At 42.2% G+C, this 20,765-nt stretch overlaps 1 protein-coding gene across 5 annotated transcripts in view; it reads right to left on the bottom strand.

Annotated features, from left to right (window-relative positions):
- Positions 1-20,765, bottom strand: part of NRXN1 (neurexin 1) — a 1,562,703-nt gene that overhangs the window by 8,848 nt on the left and 1,533,090 nt on the right. For 3 of the 5 annotated variants that reach the window (XM_066595516.1, XM_066595520.1, XM_066595518.1), the window contains one exon: positions 19,258-19,339. In XM_066595516.1, coding sequence (XP_066451613.1) covers positions 19,258-19,339 — 82 coding nt within the window. Of the gene's footprint in view, positions 1-19,248; positions 19,340-20,765 lie in introns of all 5 variants that reach the window. The other 2 variants (XM_066595519.1, XM_066595517.1) reach the window with 1 other exon arrangement.

The raw sequence follows: 20,765 nt of genomic DNA, 5'->3' as shown, positions 1-20,765 counted from the left end.
CAGTAGCCCCCATAGCAGAACAGCAAAGACTTGAGGAAGAAGGATTCGGCATGCTGGATACAAGATGGGAGTTGAAGAATAAAGCTTAATAAAGGATATTCTTCAACTCCTGCCTCCTGTCCCTTTCTTCCTCAAGTCTTTGATGAGGTGGCAGAATGTATAGAAATATGTCTAGCAAGTTTCACCAAATTAGCAATCAAATGCTCAATTTTGATAACCTTTGAACAATTTGCACCATTTTAACCAAAATGTAAATTCAATTCAATCAAAGTCCCCATTTAGTCCCGGGCCAAAATTTATCTGGCAACTATGTCTGTGTATGGGAGGGTAATATTACCCTGTGCCCTCCTTTCTTCCTGTTCTGCTGTCAACTTTCCAGTTCCTGGGCCCCATCTTTCTTCCAACAAGGCCTCTGTGATTCTTAGACTACCGGATGCGCACAAAGACCTGGTGGTCCATTGGTAGTCTATTACACGCTGCTCTCTTTAGCCAATGCTCTAGCAGTGTTGACCTATTTAAAAGTAGCATGCAATGTCTGAGTACCAATGCTTGGTGCGCACCAGTTGGTGACAGGAGAGCAATGGTCATGTTGGAAAAATAAAGAGAAGCCCCAAGTACATGTGGATCAGTGGGAGAAAGGAGAGAAAGGAGGACACAAGGTAATATAATTCCCCCCTCTAGTCCCTGGACAAATTTTGCCTCGAGGACCAGAGAGTTGCTTTAACTAATAAAATTAAGCTTAAATTTGCAAATTTGGTTAATTCCAAGAAACACGGACATTTCCCAGGGAAGATTTACTGGATCAATCATTTCTAGCTACATATATTCTAAATTGCAGGCTAAACCCCTAGACCAGTGTTTTTTAACTCCAGTCCTCGAGACCCCCAACGGGTCATGTTTTCAGGATTTCCTCAGTATTGCACAGGTGATGTAATTATTGCCAGTGCTTCAGACATTGCCACAGGTGTTCTTACTATAGGATATCCCAAAAACATGGCCTGTTGGGGAACCCGAGGACTGGAGTTGAGAAACACTGCTCTAGAGACTATTGTCATTGTGAGTGTGTCCACTTCTACTGTTATGTTCTTTATGGACATCCATGGATATGATGGCATATTTGTACACATGAAACTTTAGGTAGGTGTATTACTCTAGAGTCACTGGTTTCATATGGGTGCAAGGCCCTTTACATTCTGTTTTACAGTATCTCATGCACATCGATATTTGCCTTCAACCTCACCTGGCTTCATGGAATAGTTATTCCACATTTGCTTTCACATCTAGCAGGAGGCCTACCTTTATTTAAAGCTCGTCCTTCTTTAGCATGCTGTGAAGTTTAATTGGCACGGACAATATCATTCTGCTATTATCATTATACAGCAATAATGATCATACGGATGGGTTAGCGGCTATTAAACGCCTTGCAGGCAATAATCACAAGGATGCTATTTCAGTAGTTGTTATAGACCTGCAGTTTTAATCCAGGCGTATAGGAGAAGAAGATTAAAAATGGTACAGAATGAGATACCATATAGCCAAATCAATTACCCAACATGTATATTGATTTTCTTAAATGTACGTAATGTTATGATAACGACACTACTAGACTTTCGGAAAATGTAATGATAATGGAAGGTGATGTAATGGAATTGTAGTTGCATGCATCTGTATATACTGTAGTTGATCACATTTCAGAGGACTATATCATTGAGTACACATTTGTAGGATTACAATAGAAATCTACTTCTATATACACGAGGGGGTACCCAAAAGAAATGGGAATCTTCTTCTAGTGGGCAGTGCTATAACAGGCTTCTGTTGCTAGGTGAATGTCCGTGGAACCCTTCTGAGTCGGTATGCCAGCCAACATTGTTGGGTAAGGTGACTTTCGTCTCCAGTGATTTTCCACTTTTTTGCCTATTTTGTGTTGGCCGATTCATACGAACGGCGTGCAGCTGGGAAATCGATTCTTTTTCTACTACTCCCGTAAAAAAAAAATAAGTTTAACGGAGAGAGATTGGATGAATATGGAGGGTGCAGCAGAAATGCAGTCTTAAGCTCTTACGACCTGAAGGTTGTGAGTTCAATTCCTGCATGGTTCAGGTAGCCGGCTCAAGGTTGACTCAGCCTTCTATCCTTCTGAGCTCTTTAAGATAAGTACCCAGCTTGGTGGGGAGTAATAAATAGATTGACGCTATACAAATAACAAGATTTATTGATGGATGGGATTTTCACAAACTCGTCCACACAATGTGGAAAAAATCTGCACTAGCAGTGGATGCAGTGTTAAGGCAGCAGAAATGCAGTCTTAAGCTCTTACTCACGACCTGAAGGTTGTGAGTTCAATTCCTGCATGGTTCAGGTAGCCGGCTTAAGGTTGACTCAGCCTTCTATCCTTCTGATAGCTCTTTAAGATGAGTACCCAGCTTTGTGGGGAGTAATTAATAAATTGACGCTATACAAATAACAAGATTTATTGATATTAAGTGTTTTTATTATTTACACCTCTGCCCGTGACATCTCTGCACCCTTCCTCCAAAACATCACTAACTGTCTGTCCGCTGTCTCTAACACCATGTCCTCTCTCTACCTAAAACTAAACCTCTCTAAAACTGACTTACTGGTATTTCCACCCTCCACTAACCGACCTCATCCTGACATCTCCATCTCAGTGTGTGGCGCCACCATAACTCCTAGACAACACGCCCGCTGCCTTGGGGTCATATTTGACTCTGATCTCTCTTTTGCCCCCTACATCCAATCTCTTGCCCGAACATGTCAGCTGCACCTCAAGAACATCGCAAGAATCCGCTCTTTTCTCACTGTGGAGACGTTAAAAACGCTTACTGTTGCCCTCATCCACTCCCGGCTCGATTATTGCAACTCGTTGCTGATCGGCCTCCCCTGCACCAGACTCTACCCTCTCCAGTCCATCCTGAATGCGGCAGCCAGGCTCATCTTCCTGTCCAGCCGCTACTCGGACGCCTCTGTCCTGTGCCGGTCACTGCACTGGCTGCCCGTTAAATACAGAATTCAATTCAAACTCGCTACCTTCATCCACAAAGCCCTCCACAGTGCAGCGCCCCCCTATATCGCCTCCCTCATCTCAATCCATCAACCAGCCCGGGCTCTCCGCTCTGCTAATGAAACCAGACTGAGCGCCCCTTTAATTCGAACTTCTCATTCCCGCCTCCAAGACTTCTCCAGAGCAGCACCGGTCCTCTGGAACGCACTACCAAAGGCTACCCGAGCAATCCAGGACTCGCAGAACTTCAGGCGTGCTCTAAAAACGCACCTCTTCAGGGAGGCATACCGCATTCCCTAACAAACCTCTCTGTACTCCGCCTGATAACATGCTCCCTGACCTACTGACTGCAATCCCTGCTAGCCATCATAAACCGCTCCTGCAGTCACACCGTTTCTGCCGTCACACGGCTAAATGTCTGACCATTGTCTGTGTATAGCATCGCTCACTCTCCACCTCGCCATACCGTGCACATCTCCAGCCCCTTTACCTTCTGTATCACCCCATTACTTGTAGTATGTAAGCTCATTGGAGCAGGACCCTCACCCCTATTGTTTCCATCAACTGATTACTATATGTAACCGTGGTTCTGTAATGTTTGTATTTTGTCTTTCTGTATTCCCCCCTGTCTATGTAAGCGCTGCGGAATATGTTGGCGCTATACAAATAAAGATTATTATTATTATTATTAGAACTCATGCAGATTTCTGCCATCGACTTCTATGAAAAGGTCGAAATGCACCAAAATCCACAGCAAATTCACAACAGTAGCCCGTGTGGGTAATGCCTGAAGCCAACTTTACACGAGCGTACGTCTGAGCACTGCATATTTGCAGAATGAACGATTTTTTTAACGCGTGCATCAGTGTATTTTACTGCACTTCTTGTGCCCGCAAGGCATGTTCATGTGCACGCAGAATATGTGCATATGGAAGAATCAATTTTGCATGCTCACATATGCGCAACAAATACCCCCATGTGAATGGGGCCTAAAAGAAAAACTGCCTTTGTTACCCTTAGCAGCCAATAGCAGCACAACTTTCATTTTACCAGATCGGTTTCAGCAATTAAAGCTCACCCCTGATTGCTGTGGGCTACTAGGACAGTTGCTCTTTTAGACACTTTTGATACATCAGGGCCCTTAAGGGTGGTTTCCCACTGGTGAGAAAATTGCGCAATTTTCGCCTGATGCAATAGTCAGTAAAAAAGAGAATAATGAAACCAATGATTTTCAATGGTTTCCTTCCCATCAGCGATATTTTAATTGATGCGATATCAAGCGAACAAAAAATCGCGGCATGCTCTATATTTCAGCGATCTGCGATTTGTTAACTCCCATGTTTCCCTATGCAGCCTCCTTTTTATCGCATCACAACGCAACAAACTTGTATCACAATGCAATTTTAACATTAGAAAGTCCTATTGACTTTTGCGATTATTATTGTGCGATTTTAACGCAGGGCGGCAGTAATGCGACAGGAGATTATTCTAAAAAAAAAAAAGCATTCCTGACGCCCAAATTGTGGGAACAAAGATGCAATTTCACAGCGATTTTCTTGATGCAAAATCGCGATCACCCGTGTGAATCTAGCCTTAGTGCGTTTTTGCCCAATAAAAACACCAACAAAAATGTAGTGAAAAAAAACCATGAAAAATGCACAATTTTTCACAAAAACGCTGTATGTGTAGCCAGTCTAAAAGAAATGTGAATTTTAGTTTGCCGGAGAAGCCATTAATCTCTGCAGGGTCATTAGCGGTACGAATTATCAGGACACAGCACTTGTTTTATCCCAGGATTAACAATCTTACTCCAAAAAGCCCAGAATTCTGTGACTCAGAAGGGAATTACAAAGTAAAAAAATGAGAATTACACTATAATAGGCTTAACTGCTGTTAAATAATATTACCGCGCCGTGTCACCACCCATTTTCTTACATTAGTCTGTAATGTTTTGTTACTTATTAGCTAAGATTCCCATTAACAAGCATCTATTTAACCTGCAAGTATCCTTCAAAAACCCATCTTGTCGTTTGTCTTACCGTTCATTAGACATGGAAGCACGTATGGCTGCTTTTATCGTCAAATGTCACAAGTTTTTGTACTCATCATTGCATTAATAAGAACAGTCATACTAAATAGTGTCCCACAGGAACGCATTAGCTGTTGTCAAGGGCTTAAAAGATTTACAGTAGCATCTCAGGCAATTAAGAAATCACAAGATAGCTTCATCATGTTAGATATAGTTTATGAAAGTATTGTAAGGATGAGCTCACACCTAAACTTTCAGCTTCCATTGTTCGGCTGTATCGTGAGAGCTAAACAATGGTATAACTGGGAGAAGAACCAGATCCAGCACATGCCAGACTCGAATGGTGCCAGATGGACCCTCTTCACTATAATGCCATATGTCTAGGCTTCCAACATATCCTTTGGCCTTTTAACAGGCAAAATAGTGCAGCATGTTGCATTATTTTGTCTGTCATTTTATGCCTTCTCTATGCCCAAAATACCAAACAAAGCCTCCTGTGTAAATTTAAATGTAGCCGTAGGTAAAAACTGAAGGTTGCAACATTTTTTTAGCTTAGACCTCATTCACACAGGCGACAAAGTCGTGTGATTTTCTTGTGCGTTGCTACAAATCCTATGTATGTGAATCCCATGCTTTCCTATTGGTTACTTCAGCAGTGCAATGTTTTGTAGCATGCAACAACCCAACACAAAAACCTCACGAGTCCGGTAATATGCCCGTGACTTATGAGGTTTTGTAGCCCATGTTTCCCTATGGAGCTTTCCTCTCTGTTGCATCACATTGCACGAAAATGTGTTTCTTGTGCGGTGCGATGAAAGTTTGGCAGTAGGAAATCCTACTGTCAAAACTCTAAACTAAGCCCTAGCTGCAGTTAAAAATAAAAAAAATAAACATACATCATCTTAGAAGTACTGTCAGCCCGGTCGTGTCTTCTCCCGGGTCCCGGCACTGTTTTTCTGCATCATCTTCTGACCAGGGATTGAAAAATCTCCACCTCCTGGAAGCGCTGGCTGTGATTTGCTGACTCTTAGCCAATCACAGCCAGTGCTCGATGAACCAATCACAGCCATTCATCGAGTACTGGCTGTGATTGGCTAGGCGTCAGCCAATCACAGTCAGCACTTCCAGGCGGTGGAAATTTTTCAATCCGCGTCCAGAATAGAGGAAGAAGACAGGGGCCGAAAAGAAGTTGCGGCGGAGCCCCGGACAGAGCGGGAGTGATGATGTATACTTTTAAAAAAATTATTTTCTTCAGCTGCGGCTGATTTTTGGGGTAGGGCTTATATTTCAAGCCCCACCCCCAAAAATCCTTGCATGTGCTACAACATCGCGCGACTTTGTAGTGCTACAAAATCGTGGTATTGCCGTGAGAAGACGCAGCAATATCGCACGGACCAGTGATGCGATATCGCTGTGATTTTCTCGCGGCGATGCGGTATCACCTGTGTGAGTGAGACCTTACAGCCATTTCTCTGAGAATATGCTACAATTAATGGCACAGGGTATCACCTTTTAAATAGGTTGTCTGGGTTGTACAATTCCTTTGTTTTTGAAATCCACCAATTAAATATCTAATTACAAGTTATCCTTATGCTGTGTCCCCCAGAAACCAGCTGTAACTTATAGGTGAATCCTGCTGCAAGCATTCAATTTTCCTGCAGTGCCTCAGCAGGGAAAATTAACCATTACACTGTGCCCACTCAAACGAAGGGTCTACCTGTGTAATGCAGTGATACGCTCGGTCCTCCATAGAGAGAGCTACTCTTTGGTTAGCAGCTACCCTCCACTCTGGCTAATCAATAGATTTAGTGAAGTATTTTAAAATAAAGCGCCATTTTAGCATACCCTGGGCCTGTATATCTTGGCCTCTTTTTCTATTATTTAACTAACTTTAATAGCACCAGGGCCTGTTTAATATTCAAGTGGACCAAGTTTATGAGTATTGAAATGAATCCCCCCCCCCCCCCCCCCATCGCCCCACTGACTACATTCCCAAACGTTTCTGTGGGGGAAAAAATAAAATAAACACTAATGCTCACCTAACCTAACAGGCTGCACTTCTTAATGCAGCATCTCCATGGTCTCTTCCTGTTTGCATATATCTATTTTACCCTCAAGTTCGGCACTAGCAACCAATCAGGTTGAATCAGACAAGCCAAACAACCAATCAAGTTGCTGGAATTGTGAATCAGAACCAATGAGGTTGCTGGAATTGCTCCACAGTGCAGAACTTGAGGGTAATATAGGTATATGTTTCCTGTTCTAGCAACCATGAGGCCTTCTAAGCTCATGACTGCTGTGGCCAATCACCAGCCCCAACAAGTGCTGAGACTTGAGGTTGGCTGTAGCGGCCACAAGCTTAGACAGGCTCATGACCGCTGAATCTGGAAGACATAAGAAGAGACTGTGGTGACCAAAGCGGTGGAGGCATGCAAGAGGTAAGTATAATTATATAGTCTTATGATTTTTTATTTTCCTCAATACTTCTCAACTATATTTGCATCCTGAGGATATGGATACAGTTGAAGGTGGTGGCACTGTCAATGCCTTATGGTTAAAATGGTCTATCACAACTGTAGATAGATTTTCATCACTTACATTGGTCCATGTTCCTCATCAGGGCTCACAATCTGTATTGACCTAATAGTATGCCTTGAAGGTAAGGTAAAGTCCCCTGATGCAAGCACTAAGTCATGACTGACTCCTAGGGTGACATCACATCATGACATTTACTTAGACTGTTTTACAGGGTGGTTTATCATTGCCTTTCCCAGTCATCTTTTAACTCTCAGCAAGCTAGGTACTCATTTTACAGATTTTAGAAGACCGAATCAACCTTGAGTCGGCTACCTGAACCAAGCAGGGATTGAACCCACAACCTTCAGGTCATGAGTTGAGTTTTTTTTATACAATGGTGAGCTCTTTATTCCATTACAGTGGCATTCATCATAGCCTTCACTTATGGTGCACATCGGTATCCTCTTGTTTCGTATACCTCTAGTCTAGTGCAGCCATCACCATAGTCCTTTGTATGCTAATAATTAGAATAATCCTATTATTGTTATTAATGTTATTTTTCATGGCTACACTGTCATCTAGAGAACATCACAGAGCCCTTCACGTGTGATGTTCGATGACTGACAATAGGATTCTGTAGCCACACATTGCCTGTCACTGTCTCCTAGCAGGTGGCTGCCGGCATAGATAGCAGCTGTGCTTGCTGCATCTGTATAATTGAAATGCAAGAGGAAAAGCATTGTCAGACATCAAACATATCTCAGCAGAGTTTTCTAAGGTGAATATGTAATTAAAACTAGCGGTATACTTAATACCGCTGCTACGGATCTGCAGCGCGCTACAATACAGCCGGTAGGGAAAAGTTTAGGCTAGACCCTTCCCCTCCTTGTCTTGCATCACTTATTTATTGTAATCTTACAGATGTGGAAAGTGTTATTGCACCCATTGGCACATTACAGCATTCGAGAAAAAAAAGCGTAATAGAACAGTCTGCTTTTCAAAGCGACCTAATGCATTGTTAATGCAGCTTTCACCTACTGGAGCATTAAGCAAGTCATTTCACAATACACCAGTGGGAGCGATAAAGTTTGCTACATCTGTAAAGGATATGCACTTTGATATTTCAGGAAATCTGGCTTGGATTTAATCACATGGATCGTGATTTAGTATTGTTAGATGATGTTATACAGACTGAAGCTGCCAATAAAGTTATAAAATAAATATATAGATTGTATTAAAGGGGTTTTAGAAAAAAAATAAAAATGCTGCTTTCTTCCAAAAATAATGATAATTTTGTCCGTAGGTTATGCCTGGTATTGCAGATTTTACAGACGCCAGGTAACTGTAGAAAAAAAACTAACCGTTGTTACTAGTTTTTTATAGGGGTTTTCCAGGATAGGTCATCTGATCAACTGATTGAAGTGACAGCGGTACTATGATGAGAGCTACTGTCACTTCAGTCCATGCCAGACACAGTGAAAACATTGTATGGCAACTATGCCTGATATTGCAACTCAGTCCCATTCACTTGAATGGGACTGAGTTGCTTTCTGACCATTTGACCAATTAATGTGATGTCACAAGTCTGAGGAGAAACCACAGTGCTCACCGCGGCACCATGGCATGTTCCATCAGCTGATCAGCAGGCATCCAAAGCAGCGAATGACCATTAATCAACTACAGATGGCTCATGGGCGTATTCAGTTTCGGTCCGTGAAATACTCGCTTTCATGGACTGAAACTGCACACATTCAATGCTTATTGCAGGGGAAAGGGTAGATTTTGCGCTCACATGTATTGTATATATCACACGCAAAGATTTTTTTTTTTTTTAGATCAAGAAGTCCCCACTGATTTCCTGCATAAATACACATAGAATACACATATATCATGTGTATTCAGGCCTCTTTCACATGAGCTATTTTACCGCGATAAAACGCCGTCCGAAAATCGTGACCATCTGAAGCATTGGATTCCAATGCATTTGTTCAGATGGGTGATTTTACCACATATGGTGTGCATTCTGGACGGCCACTTCAATGCAACATTGAAAAAGATAGGACTTGTCCTATTTTTTGTGAGAATATGCTGGCTGTTCCCATAGACTCCTATGGAAGTCTTTGAGAGCTGTCAGAAAAGGGAAGGGGGAGGGAGTTTAGCAGGGGCTCACACTGCTACAGTCCCTCCCCCTCTCTTTGCCAGCAGCTCCCATAGGTTGGTAAGGGAGGAGGTAGATTAGCACGACTAGCTCTGCAAAGCTCCTTCCCCGTCCTGCCCCATACACTTGCCAGCAGCCGGAAAGGGGCACAGAGAGGGAAGGAGTTTAGTACACTAGCTCTGCTAAGCTCCTGCTCCCTCCCTTTGCCGGCAAGTGGCAGAGAGGGGGAGGGAGTTTAGCAGAGCTGAACTTTCTTCCCCCCGGCTGACGGTATTCCGGGCTACAGCGTATATACACCGCAGCTCGGCCGTCTGAATGGGTGAGAAAACGGGAGATGCAGCCACAACTTGGTCGCGGCTGCTTCTCGTTCATGCGATTTCGGCCACAATGCGGCCGGCCGAAAGTCACAGCGCCCATGTGAAAAAGGCCTCACTGCGTATTTACGCAATCTCATTTACTTTAATGGGCTATTTCAATCTGGCTAAAGTAGGATATACATTTTTTTCCACGTAAATACTAGGGTTTCAGCTCTCCCTATTAATGTGCTTAAAAAGTAGGCACGTAACACGGAGCGCAAAATCGGCGTTGTGAATGAGGACAGCTCATCAATAGTTTAGTCATGGAAGAGCCTTTTAAATGTCCTTCACTCTGGCCCCCACCACTCTGGTCCCAAAAGCTGCTGTGGCATCACATGTGATCTACGCGCACATGACCACTTAGGCTAGTGATTGGATTCACCAGTCATATGACCGGAGTGGTTGGGGCCAGAGCGGCAGTGTTGGACTAGCAGGAGATTTAAAAAGTGAGTACTGTTTATTATTTTTTTTTCAGTCTTTTATACTTTTATCAGCTTTCTGACATTTTTTTTAACTCTCAACCTCTTTAAGCTCATTTAGTAGTTTGAATCACTGATGATGCATCCAGTAACAAACAGCACATCAATATTGTGTCAAATCACAAACTCAACTGTAACAAAAAAAACATCAGCTCAGCTTCATTTGTATGTTAATGGTCTGGGGGAAGAAATTGAGACGCCTACAGAAAGTCGTGGCAAATAAGGAGTGAACATGCAAATTGCATTCACGTAAATGAGAACTCCCCCACTCTGTTTACTCTGGTGACTATTATACCGCTATCTGGAGCAGAATTCTCCAACAATAGTTTAATGTGTTCTCCATGATTGGAAAAAAAGGCTTTTTCTCCTACTTATATTCATAAACTGTTTGTTGTATTAACATATTCGTTTAAATGGAAAAGATCTGCAATACCAGACATAACCTATGGACAGATGTGGTGCTGTTTCTGGGAAAAAAAAGTAGACTTTGAACAACCATGTTAACACATAGCAGTTCTGACACTTTCTAAGTATCTTTTTTTAAAGGAGTTGGGCCAAGATGGCATCCGCTGTTTATAAGCGCTATTAGGGCATATGAATATAATAGAGCATGGTCTACCAATTGAGACCCCCTCTATGTCCCACAATGGAGAGACCCTCAGTAATAGTAGCTTCAGACCTGGTTGACCTTCTGCTATCCTGCTGTTGTTGGACAGCCATTTATGGAGCTGGCTGTCCTGTTATACTATATTTTTCCTGCCTCTGGCGGGGAGATGGGTCACAGTGCCACAGGCTGTGCAGTTGCCGATGCAGAGAAGCTGCATGCGCAGATCTGGTGTGCCATCATGACGTCAATGTTGGACCATGCAGTGTGCTTGCTAGTGCATGCACAGTGAGAGAAAAACTTCTGTTGTAGGGCTTAAAGGATGACTGAGACAATAGACAGCCCAGCCAGTCTATCAGTGAATTACCTAAGGTATTTATTCTGGTTCCTCTTTGCAAAAGTTGCCAGTAAAGCCGCTTTCACACAGGCGTATTGTTATTGTGCATTGTGCGCGACACACAATGCCAATAGCCCATTGATTACTACTGGGCCACCCACACCTGCATTTAATCTAGCAGGTATTACTTACACAGAAAAAAAAATTGCAGCATGGTCTATCTTGGCATATATTACGCGCACATACACACCAAATGCGGATTGGCGGTACACAGCAAGTACGCATGTCATTGCCTTACTTGCTGCATGCCCGCGTGAGTGATTTACAGACAGCACACACGGTCATATGAGGCCAGCCTAATACATTTGTATACTGGTCCTGATCAGTCATTTTCTGTGCTATACTTTTGTCCTTCTAGGTGTTCTTTTTGTGTCTTCCTTTTTCAGACTTTGGACGTTGTCAATTTCGTTCTTCGGTATTGGCTTTTCTCACTCTTGACTTCTGTTCTCAGCTTCTTAATTTGTCTGTTCTATTCTGCTCTGTCCTCATATATTCTTCCTCCTCTATATTACATCTAGGAACATATAGGGAATCAGTTTAAGTTCCAAATGTGGGGTCGCCTTTTTCGGGGTGGGTGCTCCACTTTATTGGCAGTTCCAATCAGGGCAGATCAAGGAAAGATACTAGTATATTCATTCCTCTTTTTCTACTACAGTTAATTGTTTTGGTTCAAACATCTAACAACTCATAAACTCTCGGTTCTAAATGTCATTCAGCCTGTCCCTGTCCACAGTTTCTGATTCTGTTCTACGTTTCCTCGACAGGATTAGACAGATGTGAGAAAATATCAGTCTGGTCATCATTTCAGTGGGCAAAATGAGATGTTGCCATGGGTGAAATAGGTCAACTTCAGCCGAATAGCTGACCACCATGAGCATCCTCAAAGGGGTTGTGCATACTGGATAACATGAGTGCACCTGCTTTAATTTTAGAATTGGGTTCAGTATTATACTCTGATTGGTGCCACATAATGTATATATAATGTAATTAGAGATGAGCGAATCTACTCATTTCGAGTATTTACTCGATCGAACACCGCGATTTTCGAGTACTTCAGTACTCGGGTGAAAAGATTCGGGGGGCGCCGGGAGGTGGGGGGAGGCATGGCGACACGGGGGGTAGCAGCGGGGAACAGGGGGGAGCCCTCTCTCTCTCCCTCTCCCCCCCACTCCCCGCTGCAACCCCCCACTCACCCACGGCGCCCCCCGAATCTTTTCGCCCGAGTACGGAAGTACTCGAAAATCGCGGTGCTCGGGCGAAAAAGGGGCGTGGCCGAGTAGGCTCGCTTATCTCTAAATGTAATCTATTCAATCATATTGATCAATTGAAGGATACCATTAATTATTGTACTTTGTTTCTATCTTTTCAACACTCCTCAGTCCACAGCGATAGAGCCAATGAATGAATTACCGTAGATATATTACATCTGCCTAAAAATATACCCTGAACGTGCCTTTAACCTAAATATACTGTAATTACAACTCATGAATAAGGCATTTTACTACACGTTGTACAGTATGTGCAGCACAATCTGATATTAGAGTGCACAGCAACATAATGATCTACTTAAGGGCACAAATATTATACTGAGAGGATTTCTAAGCATTTCTTCCATACATAATTTAGTACGTTTTCCTGAATACCTACAAATGGATCCCATAGGGGGAAAAGGCCCAATTAAAGTGTTATCATTGCTCCGAATGATAACGAACAATAGATGTGTTTTTACTTTTAGCTTTAAATTTTTTATTATTTTTGTATGTATTTCTAGTAATGACCTTCAAAAAAGTGTATGTGTGTCCATAACGTATTTTATAATTTAATCATCTCATTCATTATTCACATGTTGTAAGGCTGAAAAAAGACTTGTGTCCATCCAGTTCAGCCTATTATCCTGCAATGTTGATCCAGCTGAATGCAAAAAAACCCCAAGAAGTAGAAGAAAATTGTGTTAATTTTCGGGCAAAAATTCCTTTCTGGCACTAAGTCTGGCAAGCGCAATAAATCCCTGGCTCACTATGTCCCATGTGGTGTAGAGTTGTAAGGCAGCAGAAATGCAGTCCTAAGCTCTCGCTCACGACCTGAAGGTTGTGAGCTCCATCCCTGCATGGTTCAGGTAGCTGGCTCAAGTTTGACTTATCTTTCTGTCAGTAAAATGGGTACCCAGCTTGGTTGGAGTAATAAATAAATTACCTGAAAGCGCTGCAAAATAAGTTGGTTCTATACAATTAACAAGATTTTTCTATTTTTTTTATAACTGGCGACTCTGAAGTAATCAGTGACTATAACATATAAGGGCTCATGTCCACGACACCGCGTATTACGTGTGCGTTGCACAGACGTGTGATACGTTGTGAATGGAGTCAATGAAAGTCAATGGACATTCACTGATCCATGCACAGCAGTGTGTGGACACTGCATATCGATACACAAGAGGAATAAATCGCAGCATGCTCTATTTCTCTGCCTACCATGCAGCATGAGCCATATACACTTGTATAGGCTGCCTATGATACACTTTCCATACTCGATACATTGCGTATGAGCAGCAATTTCATAGCAGAGCGGGGAATTTAAAAAAAAAGTCACATTGCACATGACTATGTGTGTGTGATACACATGGGCATGCGCAGTGCCATACGCAACCACGGTCTCTGCTGGCTCTCTTAAGTCTGCAAAATGAGTAAAACACTATGGGAAAACCTTGCAGTAGATGACATAGACTACACAGCATGATCTTGGTAGGAAGAAGGTACAGGTGACATGGCACAATTGTAAAGGGGAAGATATTGGCACAAGCTACAAATTACAACCCCTTGGGTGGTGCCAAATCCTCTCATGGGTGAGAGGCACGAGCCACTACAAACCCCTCAGGGCAGAGGGTTTCAAATCTTGAATATGGACCTTCAGGATGGAACAAGTAAAGGGAGCAAAAGTATAGAGAGTTTGTGAAGAAGGTGCAGATGTGCTGGGAAAGCATGGAGCTAAAGATGTTCTTGTGTCAGACACTCCGGAGGTGGGAATCCCAACTGAAAGAAGTAATTACAGCAGTCTAGAACAAATGAAAAATATGGGAAAAGCAAACAGCAGAGAACGTCACCTAAGAGTCACTTATCTCAGTCATGTATTCTGTATTGACTGTATCTGATCAGTCTGCAGTGTGGTCATACTCTACAGACCACCAGGGTGGTTTCGGACCACTATGTGATCACTGTAGTCAGTCTCAGCGGTAATCTTCTCTTGCAGTATGGCGATCATTTTGGTATTCTTGTAGGTATTTTTTTATTCACCCAGTGTGGTGATATTACTTTGTCATTGCACAGTGAGTGATGTTATCAAGTCCCAGAGTGGTGAAATTACTTAATCGTCAATGACCCTTTTACATGGGACGACACTTGGCTAAATGACTACACGAGTGCTGACGTCACCGTAACAGTTGTTACGCGCAGAGTGTTTAGACTGACAGACTTCGCTGCTACATCATGAGCTTCTTGCTCAACGCTTCACCTTCTATGTGATGTGCGGGAAGTGTTTTACATGGAACGAAAAGCCAGCGATAATTTTTATGTTGACCGAAAGTCAGCGATAACGACTTATGGACAAATAGTGAGATTTTTATTTTGCATTTACACGCACAAATATCACTCACTCAAATTAATTTACTTGAATGAATTTTGAGTGATCATTACGGGTAAGTGGGCCTTTAACAGTCACGGTACGATGGTGCTATCCAGTCATCATAAGGGGGTGTTATCCGGTTCCAGGCCTTTAAAGAGCCTAAGTGCCTAGGGCAACATGAACTGTAAATATGGCCTTGTGTGCAGTATGCATGTTCGGTATACTGCATGCAATTACTTCTTTGCAGTGATATCACTGCGCACATTTTCAGCTATGTAGTTATTTAAAGGGGTTGTCCCGCGCCGAAACGGGTTTTTTTTTTTTCAATAGCCCCCCCCCCCCCCCGTTTGGCGCGAGACAAACCCGATGCAGGGTTTAAAAAAAAAAACGGATAGTACTTACCCGAATCCCCGCGCTCCGGTGACTTCTTACTTACCTTGTGAAGATGGCCGCCGGGATCTTCACCCACGGTGGACCGCAGGTCTTCTCCCATGGTGCACCGTGGGCTCTGTGCGTTCCATTGCCGATTCCAGCCTCCTGATTGGCTGGAATCGGCACACGTGACGGGGAGGAGCTACGAGGAGCAGCTCTCCGGCACGAGCGGCCCCATTCAGAAGGGAGAAGACCGGACTGCGCAAGCGCGTCTAATCGGGCGATTAGACGCTGAAATTAGACGGCTCCATGGAGACGAGGACGCTAGCAACGGAACAGGTAAGTGAATAACTTCTGTATGGCTCATAATTAATGCACAATGTACATTACAAAGTGCATTAATATGGCCATACAGAAGTATATAACCCCACTTGCTTTCGCGGGACAACCCCTTTAAGGTGCAGCCACTAAATTTACATCTGGAACAAGTGCCTGAAGTGCCCCAGTAGCTCTATCTCTAGAGCCTTGTGTGGTGCGGAGTGCTGAGGCAGCAGAAATGCAGATTTCAGCTCTCACTCACAACCTCAAGTTCAATACCCCCATGGTTCAGGTAGTTGGTTCAAGGTTGACTCATCCTTCTCAGGTCTGTAAAATGAGTACCCGGCTTGGGGGGCATTAAATTACCTTAAAGAGCTGCAGACTAAGTTGGCCCTATACAAGCTTTATTTAATTTATTTATTTCTGCTGCGAAAGAGACGAGTAGTAAAAAAATATATATAAAGTTGGAGAGCGGGGATCTGCTCAGCGCCCAGGAGCTTCAGGCTATACCTCTGCAATCATGTATTCCTATTAATTATGCCTTGATTTTCCACAGCGGGTAAATCCTATAAACATACTTAACATTCGCTCTTGGTTAGATAAATACACAAAATGGGTATTTTGCACGCACATTGATCGCATCTGCTTATTTATTCTGAAGAAAAAGCGCTCTGATCCTAGACATTGTTCTCCACCAGAGGGTAAGTATTGGAATAAATGTATTATGATAATCACATTTGATTGTTGTAATTGATTACCCACCATTTAATTGAAGTTGATGCTTAAGCACTTTCGAAATCAGAGATCAGTGCACGCATCCTGCAGGCGCAATGCAATCTACTGCAAGAACCAGGAACATTTAATAAGATTTATGATCAAAACTGCCTCGCCTACTTGATTTTTAAGATTCTGGCGAGCTATAACATTTTATGACCTCTCCTTTCATTTAGTTTTATTTTTTCCTTCATCTAATAGCATTCTCCAGAAATCATTTGTCTATTTGTAACTTTTTATGGCACTTTTAATAGTTTCCTTTATACCCCTGTTAATAAAACATAACAGAGATATAAATTTGCAGATTGCTAGAGGGATTATGAAATGTATATGCTGGACTGGCATTGTTCATTCTTTATGATGTATCTCGTGATGCATAAATTAGTGATTCATTGGGTAATGCCAATTTGAAAATAAAATTATGCATGTTCCTCGTGTAAAGGGGTTGTCCAGAAATTCAAAATGGCTGCCTTTCGTGCAGCTGGTGAGAAACTTGACTTAGGACAAGGGAAAGTATCTGTAGACTGGAGGAGGAAGGGGGAAGGTTCTGGAGCCTAAAGACACTTCGTTCGTTCCCATTCAGCCTAACAGAAATGAATAGTATGGCATTAGGGTCCACCCCTACTAAAAACCCCACTCTCTTCCCCTCCGGTCAGGAGAAACAATCCCCCATCACAGGGCAGGTTTTTTACAGGGTACATGGACAGCAGACATTTAAAGGGGTTTCCTAGGAGTAAACTACTGATGGCTATCCTCAGATAGGTCATTAATAGTTGATTGGCAATGGTCTGCTGCTTATGATTTCTGTTGATCAGCTGATTAAATGAGACAGCTGCCCTCGGGGTGAGCATATTGTCACTTCACTCTATACCAGGTACGGCGCTGTGCATTGTATAATGACTGTATCTGGTAGTGTAACATAATCCCATTCACTTTAAATTGGGTCTGAGCTGCTCTAAGACCGTATGATTGACAAACATGGTGTCTTATCCGAGATCTGTGGCCTCTTCAAAGAGCTGATTGGGGGAATCCTGAGTGGTGGACCCCTGTCAAGCGATTATGGATGACCTGTCCTGAGGATAGGATATCAGTAGCCCTGGAAAGCACTTAAAGGAACATTCTGGACAAAATCCATTGCAGTGGTGTGCCAAGGAATGTAATGAACACCAAAAAGAGAATCTCTGTGCCATGCATGACCCATCAGGTCCTCTATTAGGCATAATATTATGGTGTATCAGTGTTTCCTGGTTTGCTTCTTAAAAATATCTATTAAGAACCTAAATTTTACAGCATTTTACTCAAAACAAATTCAACATTTTTAACCATCTATGTAATCTTGAAAAACATATGTTGCAAAATCTAAAATGGTGCCCTGTAAACAATCTGGCCTAAAATAGTAGGACAAGGTGGAGCATGAGTAGTAAAGGGGTGTGTGACCAACAGGTCATCATACCTCCTCCATCGATCCACAGTGCACTGTCCATCTGGACCTGAACATCATGACCCAAGTGCACTGTGTATCAATGGAGAAAGCATGATCATCTGTTGGTCACATGAACCTCCATCTGCAGCCATTTTATGGCTAGGAGTACTGTCTGGAAGAGGTCTGGCTGTGCATAGAAGGCATGGCTTCAATAAGAAAGAAATTGAAATAGCAACAAGATATATTAGGAAGTGTCACATATACATGTTTTACACACATTGACATGGATAACTGATGAAGTGGCAAACTTCTTTAAAATCATACAAGATGCAACCAACCCATATTGTATTGTTCTTAAAGAGGAATTCCCATCAAGTGTGCCATAAGTGGTCATTTTGGTTCCCTTCCATGGAAGTTCCTTTCATGGATTGCTTGCTTGGATCAAGCTGAAAGTAGGTTGTCCTGAAGAAGTGGAATGTTTTCTTCATCTCCAAATTGCGTGGAATGTTTACCCACATTTTCGTTTGGATCAAAACTTTGACTAATACTTATCTGTGGATGCACAAGTCTATCTTCAAGGCTATGTTACTCCACAGGGGATCAGAGAAGTTGGATGTTACTCTTCCCACACATCCATAAGTAAATATCTTCTTTCATGACCATTTGGCATTAGAATATTATAGCAAGTATTCCAACTAAGCGCCTACCCATTTCTTTAGATGATTTCCTCTATTAGAATATGACCTGTTCTGCTTTGGAATTGACTACCCATGGAATTTACCGTGGATCCATGGTAATTCCATCTATTTATCCCTGCCAGGAAAAGACTGCACGTTAAGTTTGCATGGATATTGGTGTGGCATCATCTGGCACCACATACCCGGTGAGTAGATGTATCCCTTATTGTGAATCTCTATTCCCACCAATGACATTCATGGTGCATACAGTATCTACAATATATGCCATAAATGTCTAAAAGGTGGAAGTCCCAACCTATTGGAAAGACAACCTCCAATGCACTGGCCACCAAATAGATCTATACATATTAGCAATTTCGTTCCAATTATTTTCTCTTTCCAATTACGGAATCCAGTTTTTGGAAATTTTTGTCACAGTATGTCTGCATGCTAACAAGCATAGAAAGCAGAATAAAGAAAAGAATAAAAAAGTTGACTAACCTAACCCACCTGAGCTTGGCTCACACGGATCAATGTCCTCATCATCCTCGCTTGGACATTCAGCAGAGGCAACCAAGAGGTCATCCGAACTCTGCAAGAAAATGAGATTTATGAAAGAACTTTCACATTTTATTATGCTCAAAAATATGATGCCGGGATTAAAAGGATGCCTGCAATATGTTGAGCATAAAAACACATCTGTAGCCTCTAAAAGATGGAAGAAAGCATTATGCAAATAGATTTGATATTTAAGACAAAAATAATTAGCTCTTTATGAACATATACTTTATTCATAGTTAATTCTATGTAGCCTGGGGGAAAATGCAAGTAACTTACCGGTAAAACATCAGCAGATCTTTAACCAAACATTCATTATGGGAAGAGAAGGTGATAGATCATGAGGCTGCTGGGGTTGTAAGTATATAAAGTTTGCTAAATGGGTTTATCATTATGTAGATGAGTTATACATTCATTGTACATCGGAGTAGAGTTGAGGTTATCAAAAAAAAAGCAGCCATTTTGAATTTTAATGCTTTCAATATGTTTTATGCCAACTTATAGTTTATCTAACTATGTTGACTTGTAGAGTACATGACGTCACACATATAATTCGACAACAAGCAGTTATGATTAGAGTTTTGAGGTCAGATTGCGTGATAGCAGTATGTTGTGTGCCAACAGTGGTCGAATTACCTGTTTGGGTAGTTAAGTTGACTTATCCATAATTTCATAAAATATTGTTGGCATTGATAACACATGCTGAATTATCTTGTACAAATCAATGTATCATGCATATCACCACATCCCAACTCCTGGCAGCCATTGGGTCATACAGAGCCATAATATGTTGCCTGTAGAGTGCCTTACTGTACCTCTATGGGCCTATGATTTCATATAGAAATACACAGAGGTTTTTTATCTGTTAGATTCTACTGTATATGAATCATGCCATCTGATACATCGGAAGTTGCATTTTTGAGCTAATCTCTCAGACTAAAGTTGTTCTATGTAATATGGTGCATATGGCTGCCCATAAAGTGCCTTCAACTAGGTATCACCTTGAAGCCTCATCACACAAGGCTCAGTTTTGTGCATAAGGTCTAAAACAATAGTAAATATGACAAATAGCTATTAAATGGGTGGTACAAAGATTACAAGTTTTTCCCGATCCAAAGGATAGGGTATAACTTGCAGATAAGTGAGGGTCTTGTTGCTCAAACCCCTACTAATCTAGAGAACAGAGGTCCAATGTCCCTCATCCATCCCCGGAAGTGAGGAGGAGACTGAATAAAACACGCTGACTCTCCATTCACATTCAATGGGACTGCAGAGATTGCAGAGTGGCAAACTCCAAACTAGACCAGATTTTCTGCGCAAGATTTTCAATTCCATCATATACTACATATAGTGGCTATGTTCTTTGAGAGGACCACCCCCCCCCCCCCTAGGAGACCATTTTTAATGCAATTTTTGTTGGCTCTCCCCCCAAAATTTCACTTTATATTTTATGACTTACC

Source organism: Eleutherodactylus coqui, chromosome 3, assembly GCF_035609145.1.
Source record: "Eleutherodactylus coqui strain aEleCoq1 chromosome 3, aEleCoq1.hap1, whole genome shotgun sequence".
Taxonomy (NCBI): Eukaryota; Metazoa; Chordata; class Amphibia; order Anura; family Eleutherodactylidae; genus Eleutherodactylus; species Eleutherodactylus coqui.
Note: the sequence above shows the minus strand (reverse complement) of the source record. Positions and strands in the feature narration are given on the sequence as shown.